This window comes from Hyperolius riggenbachi, chromosome 3, assembly GCF_040937935.1.
Source record: "Hyperolius riggenbachi isolate aHypRig1 chromosome 3, aHypRig1.pri, whole genome shotgun sequence".
NCBI classification, from domain to species: Eukaryota; Metazoa; Chordata; class Amphibia; order Anura; family Hyperoliidae; genus Hyperolius; species Hyperolius riggenbachi.
In genome coordinates, this window is record NC_090648.1 from 472,740,202 (window position 1) to 472,756,701 (window position 16,500).

The 16,500-nt window shown below is 44.7% G+C and overlaps 1 protein-coding gene across 3 annotated transcripts in view; it reads left to right on the plus strand.

Moving 5' to 3' along the window:
- The window catches only part of LOC137564314 (aldo-keto reductase family 1 member C15-like), a 67,334-nt gene that overhangs the window by 35,286 nt on the left and 15,548 nt on the right, over positions 1 to 16,500 (plus strand). Inside the window, exons 4-8 of one of the 3 annotated variants that reach the window (XM_068278042.1) lie at positions 3,266 to 3,382; positions 4,862 to 4,939; positions 6,525 to 6,656; positions 10,930 to 11,039; positions 15,548 to 15,713. In XM_068278042.1, the coding sequence (XP_068134143.1) occupies positions 3,266 to 3,382; positions 4,862 to 4,939; positions 6,525 to 6,656; positions 10,930 to 11,039; positions 15,548 to 15,713 (603 nt within the window). The remainder of the gene's footprint in view (positions 1 to 3,265; positions 3,383 to 4,861; positions 4,940 to 6,524; positions 6,657 to 10,929; positions 11,040 to 15,547; positions 15,714 to 16,500) is intronic. The other 2 variants (XM_068278043.1, XM_068278044.1) reach the window with 2 other exon arrangements.

The window sequence follows — 16,500 nt, forward strand, 5'->3', positions numbered from 1 at the left end:
TGGACATTTGCTGGTCGGAAAGAACATTGTATGTCTGGGAATTTTCGGTGCTGGTATTATACTGTGGAGAAATACTTCGTTTATATTTTGATATATTAAAGCAAATTTCAACTAATTATTGGTTGAGGCGCAAGGGTTTTCTGTTTTTATTCTATTGGAAATTGCCCTAGCACCTCTGCCTGCCACCTCCCCCCATGTAATATCCTCCCTTCCCCCGGCCCGAAGTGTGGAAGAAGCTCACCTATTCACCGAGCACCTTCTGTAGTGTCTTCTCTGCATCGGGAACCTGTACTTGGTGACACCGTCCCATGTATGTGATCAGTCTATGAGACACCGTCAGGGTGTACAAGCGCCCCAACGATGGAGAGAAGACATTAGTTAGATGCATGACAAATAGGTGAGCTGCTTCCACACTTAACACTGGCTTTGGAGGGAACACAATACGTGGTGGGCCGACCGGCTGTTGGGTCTATTGGGTCAGTTGATTGTAGAAATATCAAACGCTGTCAACGCTGCACTCCTGATTGAGCCCTTTTGAGCAAGATCTTTCCAGCATCATGGATCAACTGTTTCATTAGATCCAGCCAGAAATCCATCAAAACGAGCGATCGGGTGGCCACGTTGTCGCACTGATCTCTGCCAGATTTGATCGTTATGATCAAATCCACTGGAAATCAATGCCGTCATTTGGTAATCCTAATTTATGAGCACCCTTAGGCCTCTTTAAGGCCTCTTGCACACTGCAAGTGATTCCAATTCAGATTCCGCTTTTTAATCAGTTTTTACATCCGATTCAGATTCCGATTTGCAGTGTGCAGGGAGCAAACTGCAAATCGGAATCTGAATCTGATGTAAAAACTGATTAAAAAGCGGAATCTGAATCGGAATCACTTGCAGTGTCCAAGAGGCATAAGATGGAGGCTGAACTGTGTGCATCAGAGAATGCAAAAAAACCCAAAAAAAACGGAAATCGGAAAAACAGAAATTCAGACTTGTGATTGGTCTCAAATTACCACGGTGATCAGATTTTTGCTGAAAAATTCTGCATTCTCTGATTGCTCCAATGCTTTCAAGCTCTGTGATTGAACTACAATTACCGAGTTGCTGTAAATCAGATTTCTGCAGAATTCCAATTTCCGTTTTCTGATTTCCGAATTCCGATGGAAAATGTGGAAATTTCAACTCCGTGAAATCGGAATAAGCAATCCTAGCTTCACACATGGGTGCACAATGAATCATGAGATAACTTGAAATCAGGAAAAATCTAAGCATCAGATAAACAAGGCATTAGAGACCCTAAGAATAGTGGTGATCAGCTAATTGCAATTACACCCAAACGTAATTACAGTTTCTAAATTCAATGGATTTAATGCAATAATTCCTAATTTTGCGTACATTTCCGCATAATTTTTGTATACCGTAATTCCATGCCGACTTTGCAGTGAATAGCAATGCCCCCATACATGCTATCAAGGCTGGGTCTCCAGCCTCAGGGCGCAGTGTAGGAGGGGGCGCAGGGCCGAGGCAGAGGCGAGAGAGGCTCCAGCCTCAGGGCGCAGTGTAGGAGGGGGCGCAGGGCCGAGGCAGAGGCGAGAGAGGCTCCAGCCTCAGGGCGCAGTGTAGGAGGGGGCGCAGGGCCGAGGCAGAGGCGAGAGAGGCTCCAGCCTCAGGGCGCAGTGTAGGAGGGGGTGCCGGGCCGAGGCAGAGGTGAGAGAGGCTCCAGCCTCAGGGCGCAGTGTAGGAGGGGGCACAGGGCCGAGGCAGAGGCGAGAGAGGCTCCAGCCTCAGAGCGCAGTGTAGGAGGGGGCGCAGGGCCGAGGCAGAGGCGAGAGAGGCTCCAGCCTCAGGGCGCAGTGTAGGAGGGGGTGCACAACTCACTCAGCTATCATTCCCCTATTGTGTTTGAAGCAGAGAGAAATAAGAAAAGTGGAAACATGGCAGTGACTGCAAGCCAGATAACTAGCGATTAAGTTGTTGAGGGCCCTGGGGCGCCTCTTAGTCTAATTGCAATCAGTGTGGGACGGCTGGGGTGCGAGGGATGGAGGGGCGCAATTTGGCGTCTCAGCCTTGGGTGCTGGAGGACCTTGTCCCGGCTCTGCATGCTATTGTCATGGAAATTGCTACCTATGTTAATCACTTCGGGACCGGCCGCCTAACCCCCCTTAATGACCAGGGCATTTTGCGGTGGAGGGGGGTGCGCGCATTTGGGGGGGTCAGGCGGCCGGATCCCGTCTGTGGCTGGCTGGGCAGTGTTCCCCTCATGGTGGCAAGTGTCCCCCCTTACGCCAGCAGCAATCACTCACCTTCCAGGCTCCAGCGATGAGCCGCAGTAGCCCCCTTCTTCTCCAGCCGGCATCTCCGCTCCAAATGACGCTCAGGTCAGGTCGCGGCTTGATGACGTCATCATGCCGGGACCCGGCGCTGACGTCAGACGGAGCAGAGATGCCGGCCAGAGCAGTGGGGGGCGCCGATAGTCGCTGGAACGGCGGGGAGTTGAGTGGATCCTCTTCTTTTTCCCCCTGCCACCGCCGCCACTGTCAAAGTGGATCACTACAATCCGCCGGCGATCGTAGTGATCACGTGATCAGCAGCCATACGCGATGGCTGCTGATCATTCGGGGGAGATGCCACCTGTCATATGACAGCTTAATCTCCCCTCTCAGGTGCGCACGATCTCGTCGGGACAGTTCTTTAGCGCGGACGTTGAATCGACGTCTGGTCAGAACTGTACCACGACCTACTGGACGTTGATTCAACCTACATCGGTCCCCAATAGGTTAAGGAGAAGGAGAAATTGCTACATATGTTAAAAATGACAATTTAAAAAACAGTTTTCTTTGCATTTTCAAAATCAATTTTCTCAAAAACTACAATGTCTTTTTGAAAAATTATTTTTTTGAGTTGTACTCACTATTCTCCCTTAACATATGCAGCAATTTCTGTGACAATAGCATGTAAGGGGGCTTTGCTGCTGACTGCTAAAGTCTGCATGAAATAATGCGAAAATTAAGTGAAAATTACGAAAATGTACGAATTATGACAATTACAGATGTTATTAATTATGATTTTTTTCCCCAAATTTTACATTACGATTTTGCATCCTAATTCCAAATTCCGATGCAAAACTACGGCTTTGCGAAATTTGCGGTCATCACTACTAATGAACTTAGTGCATCATCAAATAAGCTAGAATAGGAAATCATGTATCATGATTGTGTGGTGCTGTGTAACCTATGAAGTGATACACTGTGTGGTATTTTGCAAGCTTTGGAGCACCTTTCACCCCCCCACACATGTCCGCCCGGCTCTGGAGAGGTCGTTGAGGCAGCTGCAGCTGGAGTACATGGACCTGTTCCTTATTCACACACCTCTGGAGATGAAGGTAGGTATTTGATGCTTGCTGAGGAACAGCTACAGTATAATCTCATTATAGTCAACTCCAAAGGATGGGGAAAAGTGGTTTACTATAGCAGAATATTACTATATCAGAAATTGCCCTGGAAATAGCCCAGCATGGTACAGTCTTTGCTGCAAAGGAGCAACTCATACAGTACACTTGCACATTTCGTGGACTACAAGGTTAAGTATACCTTAGGGCTGCATAGCCAGGCTGGACATATTGCTAGTACAGTATCCAGGGCTTCTTAAAAATTAAAGCCGTCACTGATTAGAGGCAGCCGCTCCCTTCCTGTGAGTGGCTCCGATACCTCCGCGGGCGGGACTTACAGCAACAGCCTGAAGAGAGCAGCTGACCATGGCTTTCACACTTTACGGCTAGTTTTGCAGCGCTTTGCTGATTGCCGGCGTTCAGCAAAATGCTGCTGTTAATGTATCCCTATGGATACATTCTCACTGCAGCTTTTGCGATTGCGATAAATCGCAAACGCGCTGCATGCAGAGCTTTCGGGATGATCGTGTTGTGATTCATGTTCTATTGAATGGGAACCACATGCGCAAATCACGGTAAACTGTGAGATTTTGCCTGCCAAATCGTGGACGTGAACGCGATTGGTGTTCAGCCTTCAATGTGAACTAGCCCTGACATATGAAGCATGCAGCGTCCACTTTTTATTATATCCAGACTCCACATGATGAAGGGCTAAAAAACATGTTTTCTATGACAGACGTTTTATTATATCAGGGTTTACTATATCAGTCGCTGCTTATTATCAGGGCCGGATTTGTACTTGTTACCGCTCAAGGCCACTGTCACCAGCCGCCCCCCTTCAGTATAGGTAACAAGATGACCCCTCCCCCTTCACTTCAGCCCAGTATAGGTAGCCAGATGACCCCTCCCCCTTTCCCTCCAGTATAGGTAGCCAGATGACTCTTTTAATCCCTCCTATTCTCACCCCCCTTTCAGTATGGGTGGCCAGCTCGCCTTCACACCGCAGCAGCCATCTGTGTCGCTCATTTCTCCGCTCGTCTTCAGTGCAAAAGCTTCCTCTTCCTGTCCGTCTCCAATGCTGCCCAAGTCAATAGCCGCCAGCCACAATCCAAATGTGCACAGAGAGCAAGGTGGCTGCTGCACAGGGGACTAGCAGCAGGCGCTCCCCTGATCTCCCTGCATTGCAGCATTTACAAGCTTGCAAATGCTGTACCAGTTTAGCCTGCTGCTTTGGTGCCCTTCCTCCTGTGGTGCCCTAGGCCATGGCCTAGGTGGCCTTGGCCTAAATCCAGCCCTGCTTATAATGGAGATTGACCAGAACCTGGAGAGGTAGTTTACTATATCCAAATGTTTACTATACCAGAGTTTATAATAATGAGATTATACTGTGATACAAAAAGCGTTTCAGTGTCTTACTGAAGGCGTCTCTTGAAGAAAGAATCTAATTATTTACTATACTTCTGCCTTCTACAGCCAGGGGACGACCCCTTTCCTAAAGATGACTATGGACAGTATATTTTCCATAATACAGATTTACAGGACACCTGGGAGGTGAGATTTAACTTCACATCTTCCTCATGTCCTTTTCCCATTCTGCCTTTTCCTCATCCTCATTTTCCCATTTCCTTCTTTTTATCAGTTCCTCCCACCCTACTTATAGGAGAACTGTAGAGAGAGGTGTATGGAGGCTGCCATATTTATTTCCATTTAAGCAATACCAGTTGCCTGGCTATCCTGCTGATTCTCTGCCTCTAACACTTTCAGCCATAGGACCTGAACAAGCATGCAGCAGATCAGGTGTTTCTGACAATTTTGACAGATATGACAAGATTAGCTGAATGCTTGTTTCTGGTGTGATTCAGCCACTACTTCAGCCAAATAGATCAGCAGGGCTGCCAGGCAACTGGTATTGCTTAAGAGGAAATAAATATGGCAGCCTCCATATACCTCTCACTACAGTTCTCCTTTAAATCTTCTCTTCTTCCCATTTTCCTGAATTATTTTTCTTAAAGCGGATCTGTGATGAAAAACTAACTATAACAAGTAACTTGTCTATATATCTTATCTAAAGTTTAGATAGTTTACACAGCAAATATAGCTGCAAACAGCTTTAATAGAAAATGATTATTTCTTCCTGTGATACAATGAGAGCAGCCATGTTGTTTGTAAACATTACACAGAGGCAGGCTTATCTGTATCTTGAGCACGAAGCCTGTGAAAAAAAACTAATCCCCCCTCCTCCCTCCTCCCTTCTGCCTCTGAAATCAATGGCTAGTAACACCTCCTCCTCCTCGTGCCCAGACTGAGCCCCCATGAGCCCTTGCTACTGCCAAGGCTCTCTAAAAACCTGTGGGCGTGGTTTATTTAGTTTATAGGGAATTAGAGTATTAAAACAAAAACAAAGTATTTGGCTTGAGAAATGCCCTATAAACAATAGGAAAGGAACACAATTATGCAATGAGTAAAAGTTTGCCTCAGATCCACTTTAAAGGAGAGAGCGATCTCTAAACTTGCGTATGCGCACTACATCTGTTCTCTCAGGGGTTTTTTTCAGTGGACAGCGGCCAAACGGGACCATTAATGGTACAAGACAGGATGCCAGGCTGATTCTGCAGGAGGTAAGTATTTGGAAAACATGTTTATTTTACAGGTTGTGTTTGAATTCGGAAGTGCTTTAAGTGCTTTATCCCACAAATTATATGATTGCAATGTTTTCATTCAGTTCAAGTTAGCTTTAATGAAAAAGGACAATTTATTTTCCACAATACAGACTGCTGAGTAGTGATGGTCATGTGTAAGATAACTCATGGAGAAGCATGTGATCAGTTTGGTCAGGTGATAGATATGTAAGTCTCTGATTTGCAAGTCATGATTATGTGATAAAGCAGAATGTGATCACAGGAAATCAGAGCTTTGCAAATCAGCTGATCAAACAAATCGCATGCTCATGAGGCTTTCTTCATGAGTTCTAGACATGACCATCACTACTGTTGAGACATATGACAGGTAAGTTCTTCATTTTCTCTCCTCCTGCTATCCTTCCTTCCTATATCCAACTTCTGCCTCTTCTGCCTCTTCTGCCTTCAGTCTTCCCTCCCTTCTTCCACCCAGAATCCATGTACTTTCTTATTGTTAGGCCATGGAGCAGTGTGTGGATGCCGGTCTGACGAGATCTATCGGAGTCTCCAATTTTAACCACAAACAACTGGAACTGATCCTCAACAAACCAGGCCTCCGGCACAAGCCAGTGTGCAACCAGGTAACAGAGGTAGCTCCCTCACTCTTTGCTATCTTCCCACGGAGTCCCTCAGAGGGCTACCCACAAACTGCACTCTCAAGAATGTTTAATGGGCCTCTCACCCAAGGTATGATTGAGCCATAGCACCATTTCCAATGGGTATGAGTGTATATTTGAAGCCTACACTTCATGTTCAAAATAAGGGCAAGGGTTAGTAGAGATCAGATTTGAAAAGGGTGTATAAGTGTACAGGGGTGTAACTAGAAACCACGGGTCCCCCTTGCAAAACTTTGGATGGGCCCCCCTACACAAAGCAGGAAAAAAGGGTGCATGCGCCACTGGACTAAATGGGCGCCACCACAGGCGCCAAGACAAAATACGGTCTTTGGGCGCCCAAAATACAGCGGGCGCTGGTACAGGGCATTGCGGGCACCCAAATGCCGCTATTTTGTATTGCCCTTTGTACTGTACATGTTACAATAATAATAATCATCACTTGCCGCTTGTGCCACTTTTTTCCTGCTCCAGGTCACACTTCTCAAGCCTCTCCTCTTCAGCACGCTGTCATTGTGCTCTGCGCTCATCTCGTCTCCCTGCTCCCGTTAAAGGTTTCAGTGTCAGGTGTGTTGCCTCTCGCTTCTCGCACAGCTTTCTTGCCCTGCTTCTGTACAGCGCTGTCGAGCAGTCAGCAGTATACTGCCCCATCAACGTTTACCTATAAAGCCTTAGTTTCCTGCCGCGGCCTCTTCCAAACCTGTGGCTCGTCCTTACTCTCTGCCCAATTCTTCTGTCTTCCCAATTGTTGGTGTCTTCCTGTTTCCAAACTTGTGAGCTCTGTCCTATCTATCCTATCTACGGCACTTAGCGTGTGGCTAGCTGCACAGCTGTTACGTTCGCTACACTACCAGTCTGGCTCTGTCCTCTGCTGTCTGTTCTACTCTGAAAACCACATAACGCATCCCCGTTCAGTGTGAGAGTGGAGTTGGGTTTGGCCATAGTAAAATATTGGTATTTAATATCGATATTTTACGTTTTTCTAGTAAAATATTGGTATTTCATAATGGAATTTTACTATTGCCGTTACTGGGCGCCTTTTTTTCCACACCCCTTTTTTGCACGTATGCCCCCCACCCCAGGTATAGGTGCCTCCAGTATAGATAGCCATGTATAGGTGCTGTCCCCAGTATAGCCAGGTATTGGTGCCCTCCCCCCAGTATAGCCAGGTATAGGTGTCCTCAGTATAGCTAAGCATGGGTGCCCCCAGTATAGCCAGGCATGGGTGCCCGTCCCCAGTATAGCCAGTTATAGGTGCCCTCCCCCAGTATAGCCAGGTATAGGTGCCCACAGTATAGCTAGGCATAGTATTTCTCAAGGTCCCAACTATCACAACATTTAAATTCTGTTCCTAGTACAATGTATGGTAACAATATATTATTTTGAAATAAAGGTGTGTTTTTGTTTTTTCACTGTATGCTATCAATAATTACAAGCCCTTGTTTGCAAAGATAACAGTAATATACCCTCATGACATAAATATTAAAAATCGGAGTCCCTAAGATAATTGCTTATGATTTTTTTCTATGCTGCCACTTGTGTTTTATTTTGGTAACTATAAGGGTGGTGGTGGGGCAGGGGGAGGGGGGCAAAAGGGGTTAAAGGACAACTGAAAAGAGAGGTATATGGAGGCTGCCTTGTTTATTTCCTTTTAAGCAATACCAGTTGCCTGCTGATCCTCTGCCTCTAATACTTTTAGCCATAGCCCCTGAACAAGCATGCAGCAGATCAGGTGTTTCTGACATTATTGTCAGATCTGACAGATTAGCTGCATGCTTCTTTCATGTGTGATTCAGACACTAGTGCAGCCAAACAGACCAGCAGGGCTGCCAGGCAACTAGTATGGTTTAAAAGGAAATAAACATGGCAGCCTCCATAGTCCTTCTCACTTCAGTTGCCCTTTAATGTCTTTTACATGTAATTTTTGTGGTGTAAATAGTGTATTTTAAAGCCATTTCAGTTTTTAACCACTAGATGTTCCCTCACACTTTATCCTGTGTGCTTAGAACAAAGTGTGTATTCACTTCAATGAATGATGACTGACTTCTGGCTGAAGTCCTGATCATTCATTCACAGGCACTTTAACTGTCTCAGGGAACACATGTTCCCATTCAGCAATCACCAACGAATAAGTCCCGGCGGGGGCACGGCAGCGGCAGATTCAACAATTGCATTAATGCATCCTATTTGCAGCTAAGAAGCTCAAACATGTTTTTATGCGTCCAGATTGCAGGAAGTGGTTACATTTCATGTCTAGCTTTCCTTTTTAAACCTGTCCCTTGTGCCCCCTTCACCCTCTTTACAGAGAATGAAGTGATCCCTATTCCCTAAATGTCCATCATACTTACCAACAGGTGTAGTCAGTTTGTGGGGTGACACTACTTCTCTCTGACTAGGGCACTATACTTTCTGTGTCCAGACGCAATCCCTAGGCCACACCTCCCTCCACAGTTTAGTTATTTATAGTACTTTAGTAAGGGTTTACATTCTCGTTATTATATTGCAAGTGAAAAAGTACCAAACACAGGTAAGAAAAGTGACAGTACACTTAAAGGACACCTAACGTGAAGGGATATGGAGGCTGCCATATTTAACTCCTTTTAAAAAATGCAACATTTCTGGCTGTCCTACTGATCCTCTGCCTCTAATACTTTGACATAGACCCCGAAAAAGCATATGCATATCAAGTGTTTCTGATAAACCTGACAAGATTAGCTGCATGCTTGTTTCAGGTGAGTGATTCAGACTCTACTGATGCATGAAAGGGCTAGGTCACACTGGGCGCTTTGGTAGTGTTTTGCTGATCACCGGTGATCAGCAAAAAGCTGTTTTTTCACTGTACAGGACAGCGATTTAGGAGTGATTGTGTTCTGTGATTCTATAGCATTGAAATGCAATTGCTCCAAAAATGCTGCATGCACCATCAGCAAATCGCTAATCACTGGAGATTGCTACAGTGTGAACACCACCATTGACTTCCATTAGCAGCAGCATTTTGCTGATCGCCAGTGATCAGCAAATCGCTGAAAAATCATCCAGTGTGAACTGGTCCTCAGATCAGCCAGGCGACTGGCATTGTTTTTATGGAAATAAATATGGCAGCTTCCATATTCCTCTCACTATAGGTGTCCTTTAAATTATTTTGGAACAATATTTTTTATATTTTTTTTAAGTTAGGGTTGCAAAAGTATTTTATTGAGATGGTGTAAAAAAAGAAATCTCCTCAGAGATAACGAAGTCGAAAATTGTATTGAATTAATGCCCTAGATCAGGGGTAGGGAACCTATGGCTCGGAAGCCAGATGTGGCTCTTTTGAGGGCTGCATCTGGCTCATATACAAATCAGTAGGGGTTGATTAACTAAGCTACTCTGCTCAAGCAGCACAGCATAGTGTGGCAGAGCAAGTACAATTTTCAAAGTAAGCACGCTATTGCTGTACCATGGACTACTAACTTACTTGCGCTCCTCCAAAACTAACAGCTGTTAGGTCCAGACCGTCCAGTGACTTTGTAGAACGAGATTCTCGCACCTTGATTGGCCCAATAGGCTGCCTGTCACTTGACAGGCAGCCTATTAAGGCAAACTGCGGGGACCTCGTCCTACAAAGTGAATCAACCTTCAAGTCTGCTAGCTAATTGTACAAGCTGTTAGTCGGTATTTCTCCTCTCTGGCTCTCCGGGAAATTGCTGATGTTGCGGAAACCCAAGAAAAGCTGAAGACGTGTCTGACACGTCCGCTGCCCGGCGGATCATCTGTATACACATCACCATGGCAACAGGGATGTGAGCTCTCTGCTGCGCATGCGTACTGTCCCAGTTTGAAACATATTGTATGGCTCTCACGGAATTACATTTTAAAATATGTGGTGTTTATGGCTCTCTCAGCCAAAAAGGTTCCTGACCCCTGCCTAATGCTGTATACACACCATGCGTTTCTGCGTCGAATGCGTCCGTCGATACACGTCGATTCGATTATTTCCGAGCATTTCCGAACGCATTTCGATGATTTTTAGGTCGATTGCCATGTAAAGTATGGCAAATCGACCTAACGATCCATCGAAGCTTGAATCGGACATGTCGGAAATAATAGAATCGATGCGTATCGACGGACGTATCGAACGCGGAAACGCATGGTGTGTATCCAGCATTAGATGAAAAAAAAATCTGCGAAGGTTTACGAATCAGTAAGCTGGATTTACATTATTGTACCTTTTCAATTTGATTCATAAGGCTTCTGCTGCCCTCTGCAGGTAGAATGTCACATTTATCTAAATCAGAAGAAACTGCTGGAGTTTTGCAGATCTCGGGATATACTTCTGGTTGGATACAGTGTGCTGGGGTCCAGCAGAGATGAGAAATGGTAAAGGATACATGGATTGATCTTGCTAAATATTGTAGAGTTATTGTGTTCTGTTGTGATTGTATTATACTGCATGATAATTAACCCTTAGGCCCTGTTCATACTGTCATCGTTTACAGAACGCATAGAAATTCAAAGAAACGCAAGTTGAAAAACGCAAGCGTTTGTATGCATTTTTCTTGCATTCAAATGTGTTTTCTATTGTGTTTTGCACACACACGTCACACAGGAAACAGAAAAGAATTATGGGAAACGCAGAGGGAAACGTACGCTAAAAACGCAATAGTACGCGTTTTTAATATGCATCTATAGACTATGTGCGTTCCTAGCCGTTTTTACAGAACGCATATGGGCAGACTTTGCGCATAGAAACGGCTACTAATGTTTTCTAATAGCCTCGTTCACATGTATGCGTATGAGACGCATACGTTTCTCATCCGCATTGCTGCACGCAGTTCTGTGCGTCACGCACAGAAACGAACACAATGAAAGTCTATAGATGCATATAAAAAATGCATACTATTGCGTTTTTAGCGTACGTTTCCCTCTCCGTTTCCCATAATTCTTTTCTGTTTCCTGTGTGACGTTTGTGTGCAAAAGGCAATAGAAAACGCATTTGAACGCAAGAAAAACGCATACAAACGCATGCGTTTTTCAACTTGCGTTTCTTTGAATTTCTATGCGTTCTGCAAACGCTGACTGTATGAACAGGGCCATAGACTTTCATTGCGTCCATTTCTGTGCGTGATGCACAGAACTGCGTGCAGCAATGCGGATGAGAAACGTATGCGTCTCATACGCATACATGTGAACGAGGCTATTAGAAAACATTAGTAGCCGTTTCTATGCGCAAAGTCTGCCCATATGCGTTCTGTAAAAACGCCTAGGAACGCACATAGTCTGAACGGGGCCTACAGAATGTGTTAAATGTATATCACTATGAAACATATTGACACTTTTTAAAATAAAGAATAATAATAGGCATGGTCGTTTTTAGGCATAGGCAAGGCGTCATAACAAAGAGGCACCGGGAAAAAATGGCGCAGGGTAATGCCGATAATGGCATCTTGCTACTAAGGTTATTTAACGTTTTATAAATATCCTAAAATGTTATATAACCTTAGCAATAATATGTAATTACCGTCACCTGTGATACATTACCTGGTCCCGACGATCCCGTCTCCTCTCCACTTCCTGTTTAGTTTGAAAGAGTCCTGCAGCCAACCAATCACCATGTGGGGACTGAAGCTGCATGATGATTGGCTGGCTGCCGGGCTTATTCAAACTAACAAGTGGAGAGGATCGTCCAGGAGCAGGTAATGTATTACCCCTGCTGCCTGTCACACTGAACTTTCTGGCACACCATTGAAAAAAGCACAGTAAACGTAATTTACCGCTTTGAAGTGCAACATTCTGGCACAGTGATAGATAATTACCGGCGGGGCGCCAGAATGTTTCACTTTAAAACGGTAAATTACGTTTGCCGTGCTTTTCAATGGTGCGCCTGAAAGTTTCTATTGCTGTAAATATTTATTTTATTTATTAAATACATTTGAAATTTTTTTTTTATTATTCCCCCCTCCCTGCCCCTCCCTCCTTCCCCCGCCAGCCAATCACTCTTCTCTCACAGGCTTACTTTGAGGTTTCGCTTCTGATATAAACAGACGGCAAACATATTCGACAAGTCCTTGTGGAATATGTTTAGAGGGTCCCAGAGCTGGATTGGTGGGGGTGAGGAAGATGGGAGAAGCCTCTGGATTATCCATAGGCTTCCCTCTACTGAGGTAAATATCTATCTATCTGCTTTTTTTTACATCTCAGGTACACTTTAACTAGTTGCTGTTCTAAGACCAGAGGCGTAGCTATGGGGGGGGGGCGCAAATGTCCCTGGGTGCAGGACTGTGAGGGCACTTAGCATGGCCACTGCACCCCAAATGCGTGAGAGGCGGCTTGGTGGCTACCCGAAGTGCCCCTACTTCTCTCCCTCCCTCTGCAGAGGAGCGCAGAAGTGTTAACAGCAGTAGAAAAAGCGAGGCACATCTACAGTGGTTTGCAGAAGTATTCGGCCCCCTTGAAGTTTTCCACATTTTGTCACATTACTGCCACTAACATGAATGAGTTGTATTGGAATTCCACGTAAAAGACCAATACAAAGTGGTGTACATGTGAGAAGTGGAACGACAATCATACATGATTCCAAGTATTTTTTACAAATCAATAACTGCAAAGTGGGGTGTGCGTAATTATTCAGCCCTAGGGGCGTAGCAATAGGGGGTGCAGAGGTAGCGACCGCATCGGGGCCCTTGGGCCAGAGGGGCCCCGAAGGGCCCTCCCTCAACTACAGTATTGGCTCTCTTGACCCTGTGCTCATAATAATCACTTCTATAGATACTTTGAATAGTGGTAATCATAAACAAACTGTTCCTCATTCCCTTCTTGCACCTCTGACACTGTAGTTGCGCCATTGGCAGGTTTTGGTGCGCCGTATCAATTGTTATGTATAGAGTGCTTGGGGGAGCTCCAATGTAAAACTTGCATCGGGGCCCACAGCTCCTTATCTACGCCACTGTTCAGCCCCCTTTGGTCTGAGTGCAGTCAGTAGCCCATAGATATTGCCTGATGAGGGCTAATGACTAAATAGAGTGCACCTGTGTGTAATCTAATGTCAGTACAAATACAGCTGCTATGTGATGGCCTCAGAGGTTGTCTATGAGAATCTTGGGAGCAACAACACCATGAAGTCCAAAGAACACACCAGACAGGTCAGGGATAAAGTTATTGAGAAATTTAAAGCAGGCTTAGGCTGCAAAAAGATTTATGGCACAACTGTGTAAACCTACCAAGACAAGGCCGTCCACTTAAACTCACAGGCCGAACAAGGAGAGCGCTGATCAGAAATGCAGTGAAGAGGCCCATGGTGACTCTGGACGAGCTGCAGAGTTCTACAGCTCAGGTGGGGGAATCTGTCCATAGGACAACTATTAGTCGTGCACTGCACGAAGTTGGCCTTTATGGAAAAGTGGCAAGAAAGCCATTGTTAACAGAAAAGCATAAGAAATCCTGTTTGCAGTTTGCCACAAGCTATGTGGGGACACAGTAAACATGTGGAAGAAGGTGCTCTGATCAGATGAGACCAAAATGGAACTTTTTGGCCAAAATGCAAAACACTATGTGTGGCGGAAAACGAACACTGCACATCACTCAGAACACACCATCCCCACTGTCAAATATGGTGGTGGCAGCATCATGCTCAGGGGGTGCATCTCTTCAGCAGAGACAGGGAAGCTGGTCAGAGTTGATGGGAAGATGGATGGAGCCTAATACAGGGCAATCTTGGAAGAAAACCTCTTGGATTCTGCAAAAGACTTGAGACTGTGGCGGAGGTTCACCTTCCAGGAGGACAACTACCCTAAACATAAAGCCAGGGCAACAATGGAATGGTTTAAAACAAAACATATCCATGTGTTATAATAGCCCAGTCAAAGTCCAGATCTAAAGCCAATCGAGAATCGGTGGCAAGATCTGAAAACTGCTGTTCACAAATGCTGTCCATCTAATCTGACTGAGCTGGAGCTGTTTTGCAAAGAAGAATGGGCAAGGTTTTAAGTCTCTAGATGTGCAAAGCTGGTAGAGAGACATACCATAGAAGACTGGCAGCTGTAATTGCAGAAAAAGGTGGTTCTACAAAGTATTGACTCAGGGGGCTGAATAATTACGCACACCCCACTTTGCAGTTATTGATTTATAAAAAATGTTTGGAATGATGTATGATTTTCGTTCCACTTCTCACATGTACACCACTTTGTATTGGTCTTTCATGTGGAATTTCAATAAAATTGATTCATGTTTGTGGCAGTAATGTGACAAAATGTGGAAAACTTCAAGGGGGCCGAATACTTTTGCAAACCACTGTAGCTATCTAAAGGGGGGCAAATCTATCTATCTAAAGGGGGGCACATCTGGCTATCTAAAGGGAGGCACATCTGGCTATCTAAAGGAGGGCATATCTAGCTATCTAAAGGGAGGCACATCTGGCGATCTGAATGGGGGAAGGGGGCACATTTGGTTATTTAAACATGGGGAAGGTGGAGGGGGCACACCTGTCTATCTAAACCGCATTTGTACATATGACTCCACCCATGACCACATTCTGATGCTTGGCTATGCCCATTTTGTTCAGAGGGGGGCAAAAAAACTGTCTTTATCCTCTGGTGCTGAAAACCATAGCTACGCCTGTCTATGACACCTGTGTCCTAGAAAAAAGTTACTGCTGTATCAAAAACGACACAGCTAAAGTGTCAGGAATCTTAATGGGTGAAAACCTTGGAACGCGAACTTGTTAAGAAACCATAGAGAGGTCTCACTATCTCAAATACCAAATATTGGTTTTGAGTGGTGGGGCCCTTTAGATGATGTCTTCTTCATACTTGATCCCTTGATCATTGGCTGTATTATATATTTTATGTGCAGAATTTACTTAGGTAATGAGACTTGATTCAATTCTGTAGGATGGACCAGAATGCCCCGGTTGTCCTGGAGGACCCCGTGTTGGTTTCCATAGCCAGCAAACACAAGAAGTCACCAGCTCAGGTGGCCATCAGGTTCTTCCTTCAGCTTGGAGTTGTTGTCCTGGCAAAAAGTTTCTCCACAATGAGGATCAAAGAGAACTTCCAGGTTAGTAGGAGACTATAGAATAATGCAAATGTGTTTGATAGAAAATATAACATAAAGCCTCAGAGATCTAATGATGACCATTGTCATCTATTAATATTTATTTCTAAAGTAAAGAGACCCAAATCCTATTCAGGGCAGAGACACCCTGCAGAGCGCTTTTCGATCTGTTTTCACTTTTAAAAAGATGCTCCATTGACTTGCATTAAAATCCCAGTAAAATTGAAGCACAATTGCAGCAATTGTGATTTTACCATTTAATGCAAGTCAGTTGGAGCACGAGCCTGCTGCTCATACAAAACAAAAAGCATGACCGATAACCAGGAAGTGATGTTTGTATATACTGTAACATAATATAATATATATATGTACGGTGGCGTAGTGGTTAGCTCTCTCGCCTTGCAGCGCTGGGTCCCTGGTTCGAATCCCAGCCAGGGCACTATCTGCAAAGAGTTTGTATGTTCTCTCCGTGTTTGCGTGGGTTTCCTCCGGGCACTCTGGTTTCCTCCCACATTCCAAAAACATATGGATAAGTTAATTGGCTCCCCCTAAAAATTGGCCATAGACTACAGTACTTACACTACATAATATAGACATATGGCAATGGTAGGGATTAGATTGTGAGCTCCTTTGAGGGACAGTTAGTGACAAGATATATATATACACTGTACAGCGCTGCGTAATTTGTCGGCGCTATATAAATACATAATAATAATAATAATAATTATATATATATATATATATATATATATATATATATATATATATATATATATATATATATTATGTT